The 24,767-nt window shown below is 35.9% G+C and overlaps 1 protein-coding gene across 1 annotated transcript in view; it reads right to left on the bottom strand.

Moving 5' to 3' along the window:
- The window catches only part of scn8aa (sodium channel, voltage gated, type VIII, alpha subunit a), a 58,687-nt gene that overhangs the window by 30,622 nt on the left and 3,298 nt on the right, over positions 1-24,767 (bottom strand). Inside the window, exons 2-9 of the mRNA XM_053481953.1 lie at positions 23,694-24,025; positions 14,283-14,401; positions 12,867-12,956; positions 12,072-12,200; positions 9,664-9,755; positions 3,428-3,649; positions 1,594-1,657; positions 1,240-1,381 (exon numbers count right to left, since the gene is read on the bottom strand). Coding sequence (XP_053337928.1) covers positions 1,240-1,381; positions 1,594-1,657; positions 3,428-3,649; positions 9,664-9,755; positions 12,072-12,200; positions 12,867-12,956; positions 14,283-14,401; positions 23,694-23,969 — 1,134 coding nt within the window. The 5' untranslated portion in view covers positions 23,970-24,025. The remainder of the gene's footprint in view (positions 1-1,239; positions 1,382-1,593; positions 1,658-3,427; positions 3,650-9,663; positions 9,756-12,071; positions 12,201-12,866; positions 12,957-14,282; positions 14,402-23,693; positions 24,026-24,767) is intronic.

Here is a 24,767-nt window from a genome sequence, read left to right as displayed (position 1 = left end):
AATGATTTAAAATATTTAAAACAATCAGTGCTGATGTTAGAAATTTTGCTGGTATTGTTGCTACTCAGGATTTTATTGTTTTCCAATAACAGTATGTCCCAATGTGTTTTATTCCGCTCATACCACAGAAATGATTATCATTATGTATTAAAGGGGTGATCTTCTGACAAATTCCCTCATTAATTATTTTGGCATCTGTATGCAGAAAAATGTGAGAATTTTTTTTCACAAGCAACAAACCAATTAGATTTGCCCTTAAAATGACATCATATAAGAAATTACCTGCCGCGGGCTTGTTGCTTTTTTTTGGTGGGGTGTGGCTTAGCAGCTGCTCATTTACATACAGCGAAACAATTATTTGTAATAATTTATTTAAATTATTTATCTTAGGGGTATTTCAACCTGAGCATTAATAAATAAACTTTAAAAAAACAGTAAAATATGGGACCTTTAAAGAATGATGTGTCATTATTCTATACTTAATAATGTTGTGGACTAATGTTGTGTGGTTGAAAAGTTTCTGACTGCTACAATTACTGACGCTAGAGACTCCTTCCATAACTAAACATCTCTTTCTCACAGAAAGGATTAGCATTTCAATGATTAAACATTTCTAATTTATTTTTAAAGTATGTTCAATATTTTTTTGAATGCTGGTAAACAATGTCATTACAATAAAATTGGGTGTGTTGACATACAACTCTTCAAGCTTATGGAGAAACATCTTCTGCCCAATCAGATTTAAGGATTTAATAGCACTGTGCTATATGAACCAAACCCACAAACTGAAAACCCAAATCATATACTGTAGAATAAAACATGCTCATAAAACATGTTTTAAAAAAAATCTTTTTGCATGTAACAATGAGAAGTCAATATTGGCAAGGCTAACAATGCCATATCAATAACAAATAATATACATTAGAACCTCGCACATACACAAACACACACACAGCGCCTGCGCACATAAACAGAAACACTTATCTGTCGGGATGTATTTTTACTTTGTTTGCAGGTTCATTTGTTTTATTTTTACTTTATATTTTGTATTAATTATTTGTATGTATTTATTTCTTTGGGCTGTGGAATGAATTATTTAAATTTCTATTATTTCTTATGGGAAAATTTGCTTTGATTTACGAGTGTTTTAAATTACGAGTCTGCTTCCGAATTATGCTCGTAATCCATGGTTCCACTGTAGTGTGCAACCTTAATTTGCAAAATACAATGCACACTTACCAGCATGTACAAGTTCTCCCAAAAGTCTTGCGTCATAAGGCGGAAAAGAGCAAGAAATGCCCAGCCGAAGCTGTCAAAGCTGGTGTAGCCGTAGTTTGGATTGCGTCCAGCCTTCATACATGTGTAGCCTTCAGGACACCGACTATCCAGAAACAGATATAATATGCAATAAGTGAAAATGCAGCATTTCTTTGAGCACACAAGAAATACTGTACATAGATAAGAAGCAGCAATTTAAGGATAGACTGGTAATCTCAATGAATGAATCACCTTTACTGAACCAAGTCTAATAGCATTTAGGCTGAAATGTTGAAATAAACTGGGTTGATTGAAAGAGACTGCAGGTAAACTCACCCAGCATCAGAACCGTTTCCACATAACAGAGCATCCAGGCTGCCAGGGAGCGTGTAGAAATTGGCTGGTGATAAACAGAGAAACAGCTCCAGTTAATTCCATGTTTGCCTGACTATTGGTAAATTTCAATTTGTGTTATCATTAAAATGTTTAATTACTGGTATTTATATTTAAGTTTATTCAATTAAAACTAATTGTTGTCCATATTCCTAAATGTGCTTAAGTAATTAAAAGTAAATTATAAATTAAATTATAAATCAGGTCTTCAAATAAAAGTCATGAAAGAATTTTCTTTGCAAAAAATTGCATACAATTTTGTCTACATCATCCTTTTTTTCAGGATGATTTTTATTTTTATAATTTATTACATTATAATACCCCACATCTTGTTCCATATCTTGTTATTGTATTCCATTTTTGTGTGTAATCTCTGAAAGCTTCTGTCACCAAAGCAAATTCCTTTTAAGTGGAAACGTAAAGCTCTTTATAATTTATGAGAGTGTTAGCCAAAAGTTTTTGATTCTCAAATGAAAGGTTTAGTCTGAATTAAACCCTGCTGTGGTTTATTGAAACAATGGCAAATCTAATCTAATCAGAAAGAAGCTGAATTTTTATCCCTTTAATTAGCCACTGTAGGCACACCGAACAACAATTATGATGAGGGACAGGTGAAGTGAATAGCATCACTTATATACCATTTATAACAGATAAGCAGGATCTAGCCTGTCTGGTCCAATCCAACAGAAAAGCAAATGTAGCCAAAATTGCTAATAAAAAGCTAATGCTGGCTACGACAGAAAGGTATCAGAACACCAAGTGCATCACAGTTTGAATTCTGCCCTGATGGGCCAGAGCTGCCCCGGCACCACAAGGGGAACCTACACAATATTGGACCTAATGTTTTGGGTTGTGATATCATGGCTGTTCAGTGTATAGCTATATTTTATAATTATTACGAACACTGTCGACCAGTATTTCATTTCCATGAGCTGTTTCATAGATTAAAAGATATGAGCTGTTTCATAGATAGGCCTATGGCAATAATGATTAATAAAATATAATACAATGGTACGTCAGGATACAAATTTAATCCGTTCCGGACGGAAGTTCTTAAGGCCTTTAAAAAATATTACCAATTTACAACAAGAATTTTGCATATAAAAAACAATTAAAAGCAAAAGACATGTAAAATATGAAAAAAATAAACATTAAACCTGACTTAACCTTAATTTATGATTCCTCTTGTCATCGGCTGCTTTATAAACCAAATTGAAAGTGGCTCCCTTTTCCTCTTGCTACTGTCTTTGTTAACATTTTTGGGACCCATGGTTCTATGTCTTTACTAAAATGCACAAAATGCAAAAAAATAAATAAATAAATGCTTGGTTTTCTGAGGCAAATTTCTTGAAAAATTCCGATTTAGAAAAAAGGTTATGAAATGATCATAAATATGCAGCCTTGGTGCAAAGATGGTTAATCTTGCTTGTGTAGATGTAACTAGATGTTTAAACATGATAATATAAAGACATTTTACGTAAAACTACAAGAATTCATTTTCAATTATAATCAGGTAAAAAAGTACAAATACTCTTAAATGACACTTAGTTATAGTAACAAAATACAGTTTTTTTTACGTTTTTCATCTCTGAAGGTCAACAACATTTAATCTCCTAAAACTTCTTGTTTTCTACTGCAGTTTGCTCTGAGTCACTTGAATCCCTTCCAGGCATAAAATCAATCTCATCAATTACTCAGACTTTTGTCAAGACCCATAAAGGTCAAATCTGAGCGATTGTGCACTCTTAGCGCGTCTAGTTCAGGAAGGTTCCCTCACTCTCATTCATGATGTACTCGTCCCAGTTGAAGGCGTGGCTGCCATTGGCCTGGTAGTGTTCGGTGATGTTGATGGGCCAGATGACACACTTGTGCCGCAGGTTTCCCATGAAGAGCTGCAGGCCAATGAGTGCAAACACACTGAGGCAGAACACAGTGAGGATCATCACGTCTGACAGCTTCTTCACGGACTGGATCAAGGCGCCGACAATGGTCTTTAGACCTGGGTGGTGGAGAAAAGGCACCCACCCACACACACACACACACACACACACACACACACACACAAGCAAAGAGAGGAGCACAGAGAAGTTGTGTATGTGTTCAACTGATAGATGTGGACGAAAGGGGTCCCAAGGCATGAATGAGAGACAGAAGGTTATAAAAGAGCCGTATGTAGTGCAGCCAATTTTATCATCTTTCTCTATCACACACATACACCCACGCATACACACATACACACCTGTTATAATTTTCTAGATACAAGTTTTGATCTCCACTAACTTTTAAAAGTAAAACCAAATTTTTTCATCATGCCTTGACCTCCTTTATAAATTGAGAAATAGACCAGATGCACACAACATTAACGTTTAAAAAAAAGAATATATATTAACCACAAGACTACACAGTGACTGTTTGAGCCATCTCTTTTCATCCTCACTCACTACATAAACTTGCCATCTGGCAAAGATATGATGTAAGGAACAAACCAATGGGAACAGGAGAGAATCGATCAAATGATCACATTGATCAATGTCCACTACATCTGAATACAGTATGTTTAAGTTATCCTATACTACAGCAATTTCCCAACAATTACTATTTTGCTAAATATTACTGATAGAAATGATATATTTTATAGTGATATTTAAGGTTGTACAATATGGTTCTTGTCACTTCCAGCAGCTATAAACAGTCATTTCCTCTATTTTGAATGTCAACTTGATAAAACATTTTGCCATTTTACCGAGGACTATTTTTTAGACTTCCCAGGAGGAAAACTTGAGATAATATGTGTTAAAACATGTTATATCTATAATTATATTAAATGAAAATATTACCAAAACAATTAGGCATGGGAATCACCGGGGACCATCCGATACAATATTATCATGTGTTGCAATTTATATATATTTATACACTACCAGTCAAAAGCTTGGACACCCTTCAAGTTCATGGTCTTTCCTATTTATTTATTTCCACATTATAAAACAATTCTGAACCCAAAATACAGTATACAATAATCTCCTTTGAACAGTTGATATTGAGATGTGTCTGCTACTCATGCTCTGTAAAGCCTTCGTTAACGGCTCGAATCTGAGGTGCTGTTTGTTAATTGGTCATTTCTGAGGCTGGTAACTTTGAATGAACATAGACATACAGTATATTAGAAAACGCAAAACTACTATAAAAAATTAATCAACCAACCAATCAGAATCAAGAACCCAAGAGTGCTGTAGCATAAGTGGGATTGAACTAATTACTCAGTTAAACCCTAAAAAACAGTTAAACCTCATACTGTAATCTATAGTTATGTACAATACATATACAGTATAATACAGTGCCAGTATTGTGTAAGTTTCATCAGTGTAATCTGTGAGGACCCAAAGAGATGACTCAGCTTAATAAATCTGTGACATTCATTCATATTTAAATACTGCAGCACAGCAAGGGGGCCATGACAGAGGGAGCGCAGAGCATGCAGGGAGAGGGATCAGAGCTGAGATCACATGCAGGGCATTTAAACCCTAAGGCTGAATGCATACAGTCCAACAGCGATATCTGATGCAGCTCCATTGGACTGGTAATATCATTAGAAGTGCAAAGCCCCACACCCCAAATTTCTTTCCTTCACCGAATTAAAAATCTTTGGCCCATAATGGAGAGCTGAGCACAAGTAATGAATTATTATTATACTCAACCTAAATTTTTTATAAATGCATTTCCTAAAACTAGAAATATTGCTGTAAGCAGAATTAAGAGTTATCTTAATGAGCCTATAGAAGAGTAAGAATTGATCTGTGGAAATAATTTATTGCAAAAGTCATTATGTTATACTTCTGTTTCCTGATACTTGCTCATGAAGCATAAAAGACACCAGTTCTTTTTAATTATTAGGTGATCAGATTAAAAAATATATGCATATTTTAAATCATCTGGCTTCATTGTAAATGTGTGGCATTCTGGGAAAACTCATTAGATGTTGCTGCGACTAAACGCTAGACACTCATGCTAAAGTTCTGAGTTTAGATAAAAAATAAATAAATAAACAATAATGGTATTTCACCAAAATAATCAAAAAATTATCCTTTTTTCTTTTTTTGTCTTGCCTAGATGATCTTGATGTGTGAGGTGTCAGATCAACAAAAAAGCAAAAGTTTTGTAAAAATTAGTCTGACTTAAGATGACTTAATTCTCGCTACATGAATAGGATTTTCTCATATACGGCCAAAACACAGTGTGATTAAATATTTTTATGTTATACATATAATAGAAAAAATTATAGTGCCAAAGAAGCTACTTTTGAAGTTTATGCAACATGGAAGCTACCAATCTCACTTTCCTAAAAATTTCAAGTTGCAAACTTTAGCCGTTTTTGAAAAATTTTATGTCTTAAAACTTTTTTACTGTCCGACTTCAAACATTAATAATAATTTTAAATGCTAATTTTAAATGCTAATTATTCATATTTCCTAATTATAATTATTATTATATTATATGTCATTGTCATGCTAAATTCATCTTAACAATTTTGCATTTTAGAATAATACACTTTTCCAGGTTTATATCTTTTAATGTGAAATCTAAATTGGCATGTGTAAATTTGTATCTATATTTATAAAATTGTATGCATATTTACAAAAATGAAGCACGGATCAGGGGATAAGAAGCATTAAGTATTATGAAAAATGGTGTTATATGATAAAATTTACATTTTCACCTAGGTAAGACACTTTTTACGTTTTGGCTGACATTAAACGTAACACATTAATGATTATGTTGGACAGCTACTTGCAACAATGAAACAGACTATCAGTTTACCCAAATTATCTTTTATCTTTTTAATCTTTAATCTTTTTCCTTTTCACTTTTTAAAATGGAGAAACTGTCCGTGTGGTTGAAACTAATTTAAAGGAAAAATATATTTAGGTAAGTCAATTTTAGAGATACATATATTGGAAAAAATAACAAAATGTAAATGGTTTTCCCAGGTTGCTACATAAATAAAATACATTTGAAAGATAAAAGATAAAAAATAAAAAAGAATAAAGTTCAGATAAATAAGTCAACCAGGCTCATTCTGGGCTAATGTTCTAAAAGCAAGTGTCTTTCAAAGCATCATGCAGCATAAAATATATCCCCAATCTAGGCTTGGCAGTCTTCATAAATGAGTAAGAGGTATATTTATACGAGTTCTCTAAAAAGGTGTCTTGAAATGTACGATATATTAAATGAAACAAAACAAAACCAAAACAAATTATTTACTACTTAGTAAAATATCTAGTGATTGGAAGATTGAAGTTTTGTGCTTGCCACCTCCGGGTTGTCACTGTTGGGCCCCTGGTCAAGGCCCTTAACCCTGCCTGTGCTGGTCACAAACCCTAGATAAAAAAGGGGTGGTGGGGGAGGGGGGTTCTTGGGTTAGCAACTCGGCCCCGTAAAAATCCACCATCGCTACAGTATAGAAATAATGGAACTCGTTATCCAATGTGCTCAACAGCACGACAGGAACAAAAATGACTAACAATAATAATCTCCAGAATGAAATGCTCCTTCTTCTTTGTATTTTAACTAGTTCCAGTTTCAAATTAGCTATGAAAGTTATAATTGTTGGAAATTTACTGGTTATGTACTGAAAAAATTAATTTGTTTATTTCCACTGTAGGGTTGTGCTGATTCTGGTGCCTATCCCAGGTTCTCAGGGGACACCTTGGATAGGGTGCCAACCACACGTACATACAGTACACACACACTCAATCACACACTCTGGGCAATTTGGAAACACCAATCAGTCTAAAATGCATGTCTTCAGACTGTAGGGGAAACCGAAGTACCCAGACGAAACCCCCAAAAAGGGGGAACATATGCACTCAGACCAGAGTAAGGAGCCAAAAAGGAGCAAGGTAACAGTAATAACTGTGGAGGCACAATGCCACCATAATGAATCATAAGCCTGCAGAACAACTTGTTTATTCTGAAGTATAATGTTCATGTAGTTCTGTTTGCTTAGTGTTCGTTGTTTGTTCATGTGCATCTGCTGTATTCTGCTGCACTTGGAGCAAAGAAAGCACTGGTGGATGTTTTAAGAAGGAACATCAAAGCATAAAACAGAACATAAAACAAACCTCCTGACAGAATTGGTAGTGTCTAATCTAACACAACAAATCACACAAATTTAAATCTTAAGCACGGCCCACAAATTTTAAATACAGTTGACACTCCAAAAGCTTAAAATAAGAATACTTTATCCATTCCACAACCGTGTGTGATGGGAGTGTTGTGTCACTGTCATTGCAGCTAAACAGCCTGAAAATGATGCTACCACCACCATGCTTTTGGTATTGTACAGTGTTCTTGGGGTTGAATGTTTTATCTTTACTCCTCCAAACATACTGTAGCTCTGGTCAAAACCTTTCTCTAAAAGGTTTTTTATTGCCGATGTGGTCAGCTACAAACGTTTTTTCTTCCTTTTAGCTTCATGATGATGATGATGTCCATGATGATGAAAACCTTGCTTGACTGTATATACTGTTTAAAAGCTTCCAGTTCAATGCAGGCCTGATGCCTTGATGGTTGCTGGGTTGTTCTTTATCATCCAAACAAATGTTCTCACAACTAAGGAGCAATAGTGCCCAGACTTTGGCAAAGTGGGTACAACTCCCAATAACTTATCGAAGAGACCTTCTTGGCTTGTGTAAATTTTCCGTCCTGTGTATTTCTCATGTTTGCGATACACTCCTTGGACTTTCCTATAATACTGGGTGGTGGTCCAGTGTCACAGGAAAGCTACCAGCTGTAGTCAATCATGATCACTAACAGATAGTTGAGAGAGCTCGGACGTAGCAAATTAAAAGGGATTTCAAGATATCCAGCACCACTGAATTAATATTCTAAGGTTGTGTAGATTTTTGACCCTGTATGTATAAATTTGACCCAAAACAAATTAAACACCATGCTCCATATTCCTGCGGTTTTATACTAGTAAGAGATGTGTATTGTACATTGTACAATCGTTCTGTGCAAGAAAAAGTCACTGAAATCAATGCTATTATTGCTCTTGCATGTACAATGCACATTTCTAACATGTCATGTTCTGGACTCTATTACGTCTAAGCATTTGGCAGACGTCCTTATCCAGAGTGACTTCTAACTCATTATAAATCTGAGCAGTTGAGTGAAGGGCCTTGCTCAAGGGCCCAACAGTGGCAACTTGGTCGTCGTTGGGTTTGAACCTGAGACCTTCCAAACCGTAGTCCAACGCCTTAGCCACCGAGCTACCCCTGACCCTGTATTGAACTCGACTGCCATTAACACATTACCTGGTGACAAAGGAATTTTTACTCTATCACCTAATACAAAATAAGATATAATGATACAAAGGTGTGTGAATTTTTGCTGCCTCGCCATGAGTCTCTCTGTGTCAGTGCGTCTCCTCCAGGGCACATGAGAAAGCAAATGCCATAAGACTCTGACCATGGTGCAATAGTAGACTGCAAAGCCTATCAAAAATGTATAAGTACCATTTTTGATCATTTTGGAGGTAGAAGGAAAATAAAAGAAATTAAGCAAACCAAATATTCACTTCTAATGTAATCTCTGCTAAAATCATAACAATGAAATGAAACTTAAAAGGAAACAGAAACGCAAAAAAAAAAAAAAAAGAAACTCAGCCTCAGTGTTTAAATTGGGCCTCACCTGGAATGACAGAGATAGTTTTCAATGCTCGGAGAACTCTGAACGTTCTCAGCGCAGATACATTCCCCAGGTCCACAAACTCTGTTATATATCTGAAATAAGGGAGGATCACACACAGACACCAATGACCACCACAAACACGGCAAGAACACCAGCACGCCACTGGACCAGGAACTACACCACTCACAGAGCCTGTTCACGCAGAGGGGGAAGAAAAGAAAAGGAAAAGAAACAACACGCACGTACACGCACACACACACGCACACGCACGCACACACACCTAACACCGACCCGGCCCCTCCCGTCCAGACACGCTCTTACCTGGGATTACAGAAATAGTTTTCAATGCCCTCAGAACTCTGAACGTGCGCAGAGCTGAGACATTGCCTAGGTTTACAAACTCTGTTATATACCTGCAATAATCAAATCAAAGTTACACAGAGACACCAGCAACGGTTCAGTTCCACAGGCAGACATTAAAGTAAGGGCTGATCAGTCTTTCTGTTTAACCCAGAATAATCATATTACAATAAATAAATGAAGAAGACACAAAGACAGGGATGGTCAAGACCGTTGTTGACTGTGGTGTGTATTTGTTAAGGATCATATTCAGAGTTCAGTTACAATGGTTAGTGAGGCTAGAAAGCCAAAATTGTGTGATAAACAGTTATGCACGGTTGTACTTAAGTACTGTTATTGTGCTTCGGCTGTTCCTGTTGCGGAGTCACCACAGCCGACCAACTGATCTGCACAACAACTCCCATTTTATCCGGGCTTGGGACCAGCACAGCATTCAGTGGCTGGATGGTGATTTTGGCTGGAAACCGAACCCAGGCCTTCCTCATGGTAGGCGAGAACCCTACCAGTGAGCCACCAATGCCCCTACTGTACTTGTAGTACTGAAGCCCCCTTAAAATGCATGAAAGACATTAGATCATCGATACTGCTTTATCCTGTATACATGGTCACGGGGGGGCTGAAGCCTATCCCAGGAGACTCAGGGCATGTGGCGAGGTACACCCTGGATGGGGTGCCAATCCATCACAGGGCAACTACATATCCAGCCTAATCTGCATGTCTTTGGACTGTGGGAGGAAAACTGGAGTACCCAGAAGAAACCCACCAAGCACAGGGAGAACATGCAAACTCCATGCACACTGACCCCGAGGTGTAAATCGAACCCAGACCCTGGAGGTCCAAGCCGACAGTGCTTATCACTACGCCACCATGCTGCTTTGTTCATTGATCAGGAATAAAATTGTGAATAAAATGAGCTCTAAGCCTAGTAAATGAGTACTTGGTTGGTTTATCCTTAAACCATAAACTCGTTTTTTTTTTGTTTGTTTGTTTGTTTTTTGCCTTAAGAACTGAAAATTTGCTAGAAACTTGCCTCGGCTTGAGAACGTTGTGATTGTGGATAAGTTGCGCTCACCTTATTATTATTATTTTTTAACATTTTGTGCGAGAATCAAGAAGTTAGCTAGAAGAAAAGGGAGCCACTTTCAAGAGGAATCATAAATTAGGGTTAAGTAAGGTTTAATGTCTATTTTATAATGTTGGAAATTGGTAATATTTTTTACTATTTTTCGAAATTTCACATTGAGAACTTGTCTCCGGAACACATTAAATTCATATGCCGAGGTACCTCTGTAAATGGCATTATTTTATGAATATTTTTAGTAACTACAAATTAATATATATAGCACTAAATTAAAAGCAATGTATAATCTGAATTGACCATGTAGAAAGGTGTGTGTGACCAAATACCAGCAATACTGATTTAGCTTTCAGAATTAAGATACCGACTCTGAATATGACCCTTAACCAAAGTATAATTTTTTTAACCTTGATGGCACCTTTGACAGTAATTCATCAGGAAATATTATTATATAATTAATATGTAAAACACAAAATCTGAACAATCAGTTATAATCAAGTGAAGGCAGTAATGATGCTGAAACATTTCCATCTTAAAATTTCTATTATTATAAATGAAATCGATTCTCCACCTTCTAAGTCTAAAATTAACCTATAAACATACACTGATCTGTGTGTGAAGGCGACCTGTGGGAAATAAGAGCATATCAAAGCAAGATCCATGGCTTCCCAGAAGCTGTAAGGAAAACGATCATGGAACAGTCTGGCTGAGACACTTTCAAATACTGCATGCAGAAAACTGTGTAAGCTCACACCACAGACACACCGCACTCGTTAATGAGAAAGAAAGAAAAAGTGAGAAAACACTGAAGAGGACAGACATATAAAATCACAGTCACCCATAACTTGTTAGAAAGATAAAAAATCTCTGTATATTCATTACTCTGTAACATTTAATAATGTGGTAGTTCTACCTAAAAAAAAAAGGACCTACTCTTTTACATTAATTAAATATTAATATTATGCTAATTGAACGATCCCCATCCACACTTAATGAGCTTGAAGGTCAAGCCTCTGAAAAATGGAGGAGTGATAAATTGTTAGCAAAGGTTACTTGTTAAGCTGTGATTAGCTGGAAAAATGAAATAGCCAGGGCTGTTATATAGATATTTGCTTAACGTAACCTTTTCATACTCATGTTAATATTTACTCAGAATTATATTTACAGCTATTGACTTAACAATGTGCAATTTCAACCACTGCACTGGAAAGAAATGATTTAATATTAGGAGGTAAGTTTGAATGAAACAATTCCTGATAAGCTGTGATAGTGAGCGCCCGAGGATACTTACGCCATTGAGATGACCATGAAGTCCAGCCAGTTCCATGGATCTCTTAGGAATGTGAAGTCGTCTATACAGAAGCCACGAGCAATGATTTTGATGGCTGACTCGAACGTATAAATTCCTGTGAATGTGTACCTATGTGCAAAAGAGCAACATCAAGGAGCTTATGGACGTTAGAAATAAACTGAGTCATCAACCTGATTGTGATAAGAATTAATCACCTAGACCATGCAAAAGAGAGAAACTGATATAACCTCTCATATTTTCTAAAAGAAAGACTAGATATTGAGTCTGATTCACCTCACTTGTGACTATTATAAAATGGCCTTAAATAATATTTTTTTACATATTCCCTTTAAAGACCTTTAACAAGTTACAGCCAATCTGATGTGTGTATGATTTTTTTTTTATGAGAAATTTAAGCATTGTATGCATTGGTCAGAATTTTGACTTGAGAGCATAATCTGAAAAAGTGGTGTTTTATTTTGGGCAAATCATGTAGTGTGGGAGGACTGAAGGACGATCCAGGACAAAATTATCCATAAAATCTGTCATATTTTTTTGTGAAGTCTCTCACATATTCAACACTGTGTAGGATTGTGTAAGTCTTGTTGTGCGGTACAGGCATTAAAAGGAACTGTACACTGAGGAGCTTATGCATATGGTTCGATTTCGAAACCATATACAGTAGGACACACATTCAGCATGCATATTTTCTTGACTGTGTTAAAATATCAAGCATTTTAGATTGTAATTCTATATTTCATAAAGGTGTTCATGCAGTGTGGATAGAATACTTACTCTACTTGTTTGGACCATTCTGGAGGGTTACTAAACGTCATGAATACACAGTTGGTCAAAATCGTACACATGATGATCATGCTGAATAATGTGGGAAGGAGTTAAGGGCAAACTGGAAAATTGTCAACAGAGAAAAACACTGCATGCTGGTTAAAACATTATAGATTTTCAGATATTTACATCGAAAAATATTTGTAAACTAACCTACAATTAAATTACTTAAATTCATTGTACCTTGTGTAATCAATCATGAAAATGACATAAGGATGAATTTCCTCTTAGCCTGGTTTTACTTGTCCAGACAGTTTTAATGCTTCTGGTGGTTTGGATTGCTGCCACATCAACCATCAAATAATGCATGCAATTTGGCCAAAGGCCTTTAGAAGGATTTGCACACAGCGCCCATTCTTAGGTTTCTAATTTTGAACTAAATATTGATCAAACTAATAATATAAGGGCGGAAAAAAACGCTCTGACACTTAGAACACCTAGATCTACAGTACATCTACTATATCATGACTGCTTTAAGTGATAGGGATTACGTTGGCAGTATTTCACACTGTAGGTCACTGTGACTACAGTTTAAAGTAGGACATAACTAAACTCACTGTTGAAACACTTACTCACTCACTCATATGGCTTTATCCTGTATACAGAGTCGCGGGGGGGCCTGGAGTCTATCCCGGGAGACTTAGGGCATGAGGCGGGGTACACCCTGAACAATGTGCCAATCCAAAGGGCAAACACACATACACATGCTCATTCACACACTATGGGCACTTGGGTACACTAAAATCCTAATCTGCATGTGGGATGAAACCAGAGTACCCAGAGGAAACCCTCCAAGCACAGAGGAAACATGCACACAGACACTGAGGCAGGAATTGAACCCCCCCCCCCCCCCCCCCCCCCGCCCCACCCCCACAAAGCAAAGGTACCTTAAAAGCACAGAGTTTTAAAAAATCTTTCTAGCTTAATGACTTGGAAACCAACACTGGAATCAGCTCCATCACTTCCAGGAATTGACTCATTACATGCACACTGATCACTCCTGGGAATCTCGCTAATGCACAGCCTCAGTTTAACTTCAGATGTGCAGGATCTTCTCTATGCTGAAGGAGATACAGCATTCCTCACATTTCAAATATTAATGCGTAGGACGCTGTTTTTGGGGCTTCATAAGAAAACACTAAAAAGTGTTGCTGACCTGCCATTGTTCATGCTTTTCTAATACAAATGCAGAGCGCTAGGGAGAGACCAGGCCTTGCACACACATTAGTTTTCTAAAGGAAGTTGATTTGTGCATTAAGATGCCTAACCGTAACAGGATGTACAGTGCAGGCTTAATTAATCACTCCTGTCATTTATCAAAGAATCTCACAGCACACACTTTGCAAATGCATATTGAAAGGATATGAATGTATCAAAATTTTAATAGCTATTCGCCTAAGAAGATTAAAAGGACTTATAATGTACAAGGATGGAGTGGCACTAAAACGGAAGATTGTTTTTCCTTTGTTTACCACTATAAATGTCTGCAGAGAGAAAGAGAGAGAGAGAGAGAGAGAGAGACGATTAGTTTCACACAGTATCATACAGAGCACTGCATTCTATTTTATAGAGTAATTATAATTGCAACATTTTGACATCATAAACATGAATAAGTAAGCAATATTTTATCACATACAGCTTCAGTAAATACATTAACAACATATAAATAGGGCAATACATTGAATTTATATTAGAACAACAACAGTGTTTTAGGTTTCACAAAATTTCTGCCCTATGACAAGTAACAGGATGTTAGTGTAGGCTGAGAGTAATATTAATATAAAAATATATATAATAATAATTTTGATTTACTAGTATTTTCCTAATACCCATTTACTGCCATCAAACTCTTTAGTATGCTTATGGCAGGTTCCTTTATTGTAGCCGAACTGTAATTCTCACTCAGCTGTAAATGATTGCATTAAAAAATGAAGACAAATATTTTAGTAGATCACTTTTCTGCACCGCAAAATTTCCTAATGTAGAGCTTTATTTTATGTTTATTTAATCATTTAATATTCTCACTTAGACAAAAAGCATTTAAAATGTTATTTTGTTCCCATGGGGCAATAATCACAATACCAGTAGAAGCCTCTTGCAAACAGTTGAGGTGTTGCTTAATAGTAAAAGAATCAATAAATTTATAAATACCAAACAAATCAAAGAAAGTCACATACAGTGCTAACATTTTGTGTGGTGATGTTTTTGGGCATTATTTCCAGTTTATTTCTCATGCCATGCTGCAAAGCTGTTTCAAAGGTACACTACCTTAAGACCTTAAGGCTTATGGTTAATTGTTTTTAGCACAACATACAGAACCTCAACCGAATGGTAGAGATGATTCAATCAGGTTAAGTTCGACACATAAAGGCTTGGTAGAATTTTACAGAAATCATAACTAAAATGGCAGTTTTAGGGATTTTTTTTTTTCTTAAGGATTGTTGAATTATTTCTTAGCCTGGCCAAAAGGCTCGGCTTGGAACCCTGCTCAGAGGAAAACACTCACTTGTGAGGCATTACATAGAACCTTTAAAAACTCCCCCAATAACCCATCAGAGGTTACAGATTTAATGTAGTCTATAATCATGTGTATGTCAGTGGATTTTGATTCTCAAATCAGAATCAATGAATGAATGTTCATAAGCTTGTTTACTAAAAAAGATCACACAGTATTGTATGTACAGTATGTTAGTACTCATCTGTTCACACTTATAAAAAATTTGTTCAAGGATACTGTAACACCAATACACTCCTACCGTATCATATTAAACATAGCATTCAAAGGTACCAAAAAAAAAAAAGATCTTGTTTACTGACCAGACGCTTTCTTAAGATGTACTATAGTATAACATGTCAGATATTGATCGAGGCTGAGTACGGATTCATCTAACTGATGTTAGTCATCTAATACATCTTCCTAAGCTGGATCCATTTAAAGCCACTCTATGTGAAAGTATGCATGTGCATAATATTATCATTTTTATTCAGCAACAAAATAACTAGCCTATGTTAAACTGTCTATCGCTCACACTTACACTGATATAGTAAAAACGCTGCAATATGGAAATAAGATCTATGTGTGTAAGTGCGTCTATAGTACAGTATATGTGTGTGTGTGTGTGTGTGTGTGTGTGTGTGTGTGTGTGTGTGTGTGCATTTGGATGAATCATGACAGATGAAGAGTTCAACAATGTACTTTAATGTATTGCAAGGCGGTCACAATATGTGTAAGTGCTACATAGTATTTTGTCAATATCATGCAGTTCTATTCATCATCAGTACAGTCAGTGTGACTCAAGGTGCAGCTAAAAGTCTGCTTCTTTTATTTCAGTCATGCAGTAATCAGTGTCAAAACATTGCATTCACTTAAGATCCGAATCACAGGCACCGAAGTTGGAATTGGATTAGTGACGTTCAGTTCAGTAATTATTACTCTGTTAGTGGCAATAACGGCACCGGAGGACTCACACACATACATGAGTGAAATTAACTGGTTTCAGTTTTAAAATAAAAAAAAATGATTAAAAAAAAAGTGTTCGGCTTTCAGGACTATCTTGCTTGTCGTGACAAACTCAGGCTATTCCTGCTTTTTTCTGGTTTTGCTTCATAGGGAATTTTTGTTCAAAATTCATACTTACACATATTCAGACATACAGGCACACACACACAAACACACACAAGATTTTATATTCATTTCTTGCTTATGACGCACAAGGGTCTACACAGCTCCTGAAATTTTTATAATTTAGAAAGGAGCACAGCAGAAAAAGAGCAGAAGAGAAGAATTAAGGAATTGTGCAATAACAGAGAGAAGAAAGAAGAAAAGGGAGGGAAAAATAACAATAGAGAAACAACAACAAGAACATTAATGAAGGGAGAGGTGCAGTAAGGATGATTTTCTACATGAACCAGCAGGTCAGCCAAGTCAAACCCTGCTGAAATACAGACTGATCGAAATCAAAAGCCCATGAGAGAGAGAGCGGGAGAGAGAGAGAGAGAGAGAGAGAGATGCCATTATAGGGAAAAAGTGATAATCGATAAAAAGTGCAAATATATAAGCATTTGTTTTATTGCTATAAAGGTCAAAAGGACAAATGTATTATCTATGAAATGGATTTATTCTCTTAAATGAAAAAAAAAAGTAAATAATTGTAAAATATTTTAACAACATTTAGCCAAAATAGTCAAACATTTCTTGTTTTTTCAGCACAATGAGCTCCTTACATGTCTTTCAGAAAGAAATATTGCTAAAATGGTCGAATAAAAGTTGTGAAATTTAAACTGTCCTACGGAAAGATGTAAATTTAAAGGCCAAATTTTATTATTATGTTTTACGGGCTAGCGTAGATCTGATTTGTTTTTTGGTCATCGACTGACTTCTCTGAATAGTCAGAGCTCAAAATGGATCAAAATATTAAATCTGTTATTTTACTGTTATCGTAAATCTAACGATTAAATCTCCATAAACAGAGCGGCTGAGTGAGAAAAGGACGAGTGCTGGGGAAAATAAGAGTCTTACTGGCAGAAAGAGAGCAGAGTCAGAGTGACAAAATGAATCAAATCAAATTACAGAAACGTAGCGGAGCAGATAAACAACGCTGGAAGATGTACTAGGCTGGTGAGTGATACAGCAGCAGAGAGAGTGATGGGGAGGAGAGGAAAGAAAGAGAGAGGAGGAGAGAGAGAATAGGAGAGAGAGAGAATGAAAACAGCTCATGCACTTAAGTCATTAAGCCGGAATGCAGCACCTACTTCATACATCAATAGACAAGACGCCTTGTGTAATATACGGCACCACCTACATATGGAGCAAACGCCTCCTCCTTATGTACTACAAACAGATTTGAAATGCATCCCAAAATCTGCAGCAAAACATATTTCAGGGGGCAACAGAGTTGAATCTAAGAATGTAACTTTTATTTCTAATATTCTTAAAATAAATGTAATTGACACATTAATACCATTATCTTAAAAATTTTTTATCATGAAAATGGCTCTCAGATGCACCAGTTGGCTGCAGGATAGAAACATTACTTAATTTTAGAGTCATAGGCAACATAATTAAAAAATATTAAAGAATCACTACTTAGTGTTTAAACCTCTATAGATGGAATATAACACAATCGACAGTGATTATTTTCCTATAACAGCCCATCCTGAACTGTTTTTAGATATTTAATTTATACCAGAAAATTTTATATATGGTAATTAAATATTATTCAAAAATGGTAATCAGGATTTCCTACAATTTCTAATCTTACTTTCACTGTTGTGGAAACAAGTCCTGTCATATTTTATATTACTTATACACACACACACACATATATATATACATATATATATATATATATATATATATATATATATATACATATATATATATATATATATATATATATATAAAACACATAATTGTGAATTAATAGTTACTATAGAAACAATATGTATTATTAAATAACCCATTATTCGCCTTGCAGCGAACACTACTGAAAAACGATCACCTTGTCAGCAATCCAAATTTTTTAGAATACTATAGCGTAATTTAAAAAAATTAAGATGTATCACTTTAATTATTCATTTTTAAAAAATGTAAATCTAAATTTTTAAAATCTAAACTCTATGTGCAGTAATATATTTGACTGATTTAACATCAACTAGATTTTTTGTAATTAATAACTTGATTAAATAATTGTGAAATGAAATATTGAGCTATATTATAAGTCTTTGGAATGAGTCAAACACAGGCAAAAAAAAACAAAAACAAAAACAGGTTGTTCATGAGACAACAAATTCAAAAACAGGACAAAAATCCTACATGAAAACTCTACATTCGTTGGTTGGGTGTGGCTCGCACACTTTGCTTCCTAAATGGGTTCTATTTGAAAGCCTGTCTAATAGAGAAACAATATTGAGGGCTCTATATAGAACCTCCCAGAGGGACAAGCTGATGAACATTTAGGTTTTATTCTGAAAGTGAAGGACCTGAATGCGTCATCAGCACTGGGTGGAACTGGGTTCATCTGTGGAGAGCATTGCAAGAACAGGGGGAGGGTTGCATCAGTGAAACACTCTCCGGCACTTTCACAGAGAGATTTTTTTTAGAATAGACAAAATAAAATTGCCAAAAAATTGAGAAAAACAATGGGTGTAGAAACAAAAATAAAGGGGAAATAAAATAAATCTGAAAAAAAAAATGAAATAAGAGTTTGAAATAAGACTTGAAACATCCAAAAAGGATGAAATTCTTGATAAATTCATTCTGGGATTTATGGTAGGATGAAATTACTGCTTGGTCAGAAGAAGACCACTGGAATTCTCCATCTATTTTCCTCAGCTTCTAACATCATGGCTTAACAATTCATGCAGCCAAGCCCTGTGCAGTTTTAAAGTGCTGCATCATTGGAGGCGAGCTAAACCCCGAGGTAAAATATGCTCCGTGTCATCCCTTCCCTCCCTCTGTCCATGCTTCTACCTCGGCACCATAACCCCCACCCAACTGGCGACCCATGTCTTCTTGAACGCTCAGTGCCTCAGCAGCATGGTCTCGGGCTGTGGTTAGATCAGCTGCTCCTGCAACCAGCCAAGCTCCAGGCCTAATAGTTGCTGACGGTGTAATGGGTCTGATTTGTCTCTAAAGAGACTGTAAAAGCTGCTGGCCACAACTCTTGCATTGCACTCCCTGTGAAAAGAACACGCTGAAAAGATCACGGAGTCGTGTTTCACCAGGGCACACTGTGCCTGCAGTGTGGCAAACAGAATACAATGCAAGCCTACTAGTGCCACGACAATAGAAACATATCAGGTGATAAATGAGGATCAGGTCCAGATCATATCGCTACACTATGCTTCGATGTTCAACCCCTGGACTGAATATAAAAAGGCCATAATCGGTTCATCGGTTTTCATTCAGCTGCAAATCATCGCATACAGCATTCCGGGCAACTCGCTCAAAACCCTTACAAGAGAGTCTGTTTTTCTCGAACGTGTTTCAGCAATGGGTTTCACCGGGAGATGGCAATCCCCTCATTGTGGAGTAGGCAGAGCAGTTGCATAACAGGAAGCATGCACACCATGAGAGTGGGATAAAGAGAGTGAGAGAGAAAGAGGGAGAGTGTGGGCGAGAGACACTGATGGAGAATGAAGGAGAGTGAGGGAAGGATAGAGGTACACACATAACATTAACACACAGCTCTATGCATTATTCAGGACAGGTCGACATGCCTGATATACTGAAGCTTCCCTGGGCGCACTTAGCACCAAGCCAAAGCTCTCTTAAGCACAGGAAGACAGGACAGGGCCACACAATAGGAAGGAATATACTATCTACTCTGATTAGAGACATAAAAATCCAGAGCTACAACACCTCACAATAATGAGCAACACTGAAACATGATCATTTAAATATATCTCTGGTTGTTTCACTCACTGACTCATCGTCTACACTGTTTTATCCTGTATACAGGGTCACGTGTGGCATAGAGTCTATGCCAGAAGACTTAGGGCATGAGGGGGGGTATACCCTGGACTGGATGCCAAATCATCGCAGGGCACACACACATATAATGTACACATACACACAATCTCTATACGGGCGATTTAAAAAACACCAATCAACTTAATCTACGTGTTTTAGGACTGTAGGAGAAAACCGGAGTACCCAGAGGAAACCCACAGACTATGGGGAGAACATGCAAAATCCACGCACACAGACCATCAAGAATTGAACTCAGAACCTGAAGGTGCAAAACAACAGTGCTAACCACTACACCACTGTGCTGCTAGTTGTTTCATCGAGGCTAAATTCAACTAAATGATTAATGACCAAAAAAACTTCTAATTTAGTTAGATGTTGCATAAAATCAATACACTGATGTACAGTAACCCTGACAGAGAGCACAAAGACACTAAACAAACAATTTAAACTGGCTTTATACTGATTTCAAAAGAAAAAACAATACTATAATAATTAGCTTAATGCTAGCACAACATAGGAGGTGCTAGCAGAAATGAGATTGATTATACAACACTACCTATTCAATTAATTTAAAGATTGAATCTATACTAATATCACAACATAAAATAAAAGTTTTTATTTTGAGTTTTTATTATCAAAAATGATTAAAATCGGAACGTTTCGGGCTTCTCTTTCAGTTTGATAGTTCACTAGGAACTAGCATCACATCACTGAGTGAACCAAAAGAATTCTGATTAAATGAAGAGCAAATCAAATGAGATTATAAACAATATGTTAATAACATCACTGATTAGTGTTGGTGCAGCGTAATAAATTTTGTTTAACAGAATTTTTTACATTTCTCTGGCTTGAGGGTTGCTCAATAAAATTAGCCTATTAATGAGAATGCTAAATAACCAGCTTTCCTGCTAAGTGGTTTAAAAATGGCTGGAAAGTTTCTAGCTGTAAATTTTTAAAGCGTTTCATTTTTCTATAAATGTCTAGATATTACAAATGTCCTGTCCTGTTACCAGGCTGGAAATGTTCATGTCACCATACAAAAAAATGGTAGATGACTTATTTGTGGCGGACTAGAGAGAAAAAAATTATGTCAAACTGTGACTTTAAGCGAGAATTTGAACATTCTAAGAGTTCCAAGAGTACTTCACTGTATAATACTGTAATTGTATTAAAATATACTGAATATATTCCAGAGTGAACACACAATTATATAGCAAGCAGAAATAGTTATAACAGTTTTAAATATAAATTAGTCTAAAGCCTGCAACATACTACCCTAATAAACAAAATAAAGTTCTGTTTCAGTTGTTAATGTTGAAATAGTAGGCAAAGGGGAGTTCTGTGGAAAACCCCAACAGCAAATGAACAGAATTTCAGTGTTTGTGGACACCTGACCACCAGACAAATATGTGATTTAACCTTAAACTGTTACCACAAGGTTGAAAGCATACAGATGTATATAATGTCTTTTCAAGCTGTAACATTACAGTTTAGTATGTTTTGTACATTACAACTAAGGGGTGGAACTCCTTTTCCAGCATGACAATGTCCCTGTGATATGGATTGTCCTCTATAAATATAGATTGTCGACATAAATATATACTGTAGATTGTTCTGTATTATAGATATAAAATGTGCCCTATAGAGATATTGATTGTCCCATATAAATATATAGATTGTCTTCTATTAACATATGGATTGTGATCTATAGAGATAAACTGTAATATATAGTAATATACATTGTCCTATATATTAATATAGACTGTACTCAATAAAGATATAGGTCGTCCTCTTTAGAGATATAGTTTGTACTCTATAGTAATGTGGATTGTACTATGGAGACATAATTTCTTATCTTTATAGATATTTCTAAATGGATTATACTCTATAGAAATATATATAATGTACTTTATAAAGATATAAATTGTTCTTTACAGAAATATAAATTGTCCTCTATAAAGATATTGATTGTACTCTATATGTATAAGGAATGTCCTCTATATAGATGGATTTTACACTGTAGAGTTAAAGATTGTAGTCTATAGAGATGTTGATTATCCTCTAAATAAATATGGCTTATGTTTTATTGAGATATATAGTAGATTGTACCCCATAAAGATATGGCTTTAACGGATTGGATTTAACACTGTAAAGATCGTACTCTATTGATAGTATGGATTTTACACTATACTGTAGGTACATATGCATATATAGTTATTTCGAATGTAGTCTTTAGATGTATTTTAGACCATAGATTTGTATTTTATTCATAACTGTTAAGGGATATGGATTTTATTCTCTAAATAGATTGGAAAGATTTAGATTATAAAGATATTTACACTGTCTAGCCAAAAATAAAAAAGTTACTTACTCCAAGATTTAATTGACCGCATTTAGCTTTGATTACGGTGCACAGTGTGGTGGTGAATTCATGTGTGAAAATGATTTCTCATGCTCCCAGGACCACACTTTCACAAATTGAAAACTATATGCCTGTTCCTCAGGGAACAAAAAAGTCCATTGATGTGATCCCCTTGTCATTCAATACCATTAGGTCATCAGCTGACTTCATTTTATTGCCCCATAACCTTGCTATGTCTGGACCTGACCAGAGGCTTGTACAGGTGCCGCTATGCATGATGGGTGCATCACTTCATGTGCTTCCCTTCTTTTTCTGACGCGTCATCAGACCACATTAATTTTTTTCCATTGTTTCAATTTTTATGCTAGCAAATGTATGTCTTTTACGGTCATTCTTTTTATCATGTATCTTTACAAAGCACTAATGTGATCTCCATTCATGATTTTTTAAACCACATTCCTTCCACGAATCTGAAGTTTTAGCAAGGTCTTTACAGGTTTAAATAATGTGTTGGACAGATCTAAACCCCTTTCCATTCATTTCAAATCATCTTAATTATTTTTGGTGCTTGATAAAGGCCAATGACTTGACTCTTATGAAGTGGTGACTTTTTTTGCCTGGGCAGTGTTTTATACAGTACAATAGTGTGTGGCATATGTTTACAATTATGGTCCACTTTTAATTATTGTAAACAATTAATAGTAAAACCAAAAAAGCGGCATTTTAAGTAACCCATGTCATGCCTTAAAAGAACTAAAATGCTTTGTGACACATTTTACAGCTTTTGAGCTGCATATGGTTCCTTTTCTAAGTCAAAGATGTTTGACTCCTCAGGTTTACCATTATACAATTAAAGTGAACAGAAGTTGAAGTTATCCAGTCTGCACTGCTGAGTAAAAACCTACAGAATAAAAGTGGGGAAAAAAGGGAGTTCACTCACTTTTTTATTCAAATAGAAAGGATCAAGGTCCTCCAGTGGTGTCGCCACCATTCCAGGAGGGATGTCGCCATAGATGAAGGGCAGGTTTTTGGTCGCTTCCAGGTCACTGTTGGGTTTGGGCTTGTTCTCGTCATCATCATCACGATAACTGCTGTCTGGCTTGGGTGGAGGCTTGGCTTTTTCCTCAGCAATGCGCTTCTCGATGTTAGCCAGAGACTCCGGGGTAAACAATCTGAAGCTGTCAGGTCCTGGCGGTGCAAGAAGGGGTGCAGCCATGTTTTCATCCTGCAGCGACTGCTTCTTTAGTTAAGGACCATCCAGGGCAGTGAGCTCTGAAACAGAGGACAGAGATAATGGTTAGCAATCCAAAGAAGATAACTTCAATTTCAATAAAAATGCAAATCATGGCTTTAAGTAGAACACAAAGGCTAGACAATGAATGTAGAGTACGCACCATTTTAAAGTTATGATGACAAAGACTCTATGTTTGTCTTTCAAATGATTAATGATGACAAAGACTCTATGTTTGTCTTTCAAATGATTAATTCAATAATTTATCAAATTACCAAACCTTATAGACAGACATCACATTTTCTATCCTACAGGTCCTGCTAGACTAAAAATAACAGCCTAAAAAATGCACTGTAGATAAATTAAGAAAGACTTAAAAAGGACAAGGCACTGGATCATGTCTGACTCATACTTTTTTACATGGGCATTGAAAAACAAACCCAGTTAAGAAGGCCTGCAGGTGGAGTCGAGCATTATAGTACATTATTTTATGATACTTTAACTATTATCTCTGTTTGTCTTTGTGTAACTGATTTGGAAAAATTATTAAAAAGTCCAAGCATGATTAATTTACAGGCAGGACTTAAAACTAAGCATCAATAATCTATTGAAATGTGAAATAGAACTTTGCTTACGTCACTGGACCAGTGGAATGGTAATGAAGGCAGGGATGACATAGCTATTTTATATCAACCTATCTTCTATGTGATGCATTTATTGCTGAATCATAAATTAAAAAAAGCTTCAGTCAGGAATTACAGGCTAGAAACCAGACTCAACGAG

The sequence above is a fragment of the Clarias gariepinus genome, chromosome 22 (assembly GCF_024256425.1).
Source record: "Clarias gariepinus isolate MV-2021 ecotype Netherlands chromosome 22, CGAR_prim_01v2, whole genome shotgun sequence".
NCBI classification, from domain to species: domain Eukaryota; kingdom Metazoa; phylum Chordata; class Actinopteri; order Siluriformes; family Clariidae; genus Clarias; species Clarias gariepinus.
Note: the sequence above shows the minus strand (reverse complement) of the source record. Positions and strands in the feature narration are given on the sequence as shown.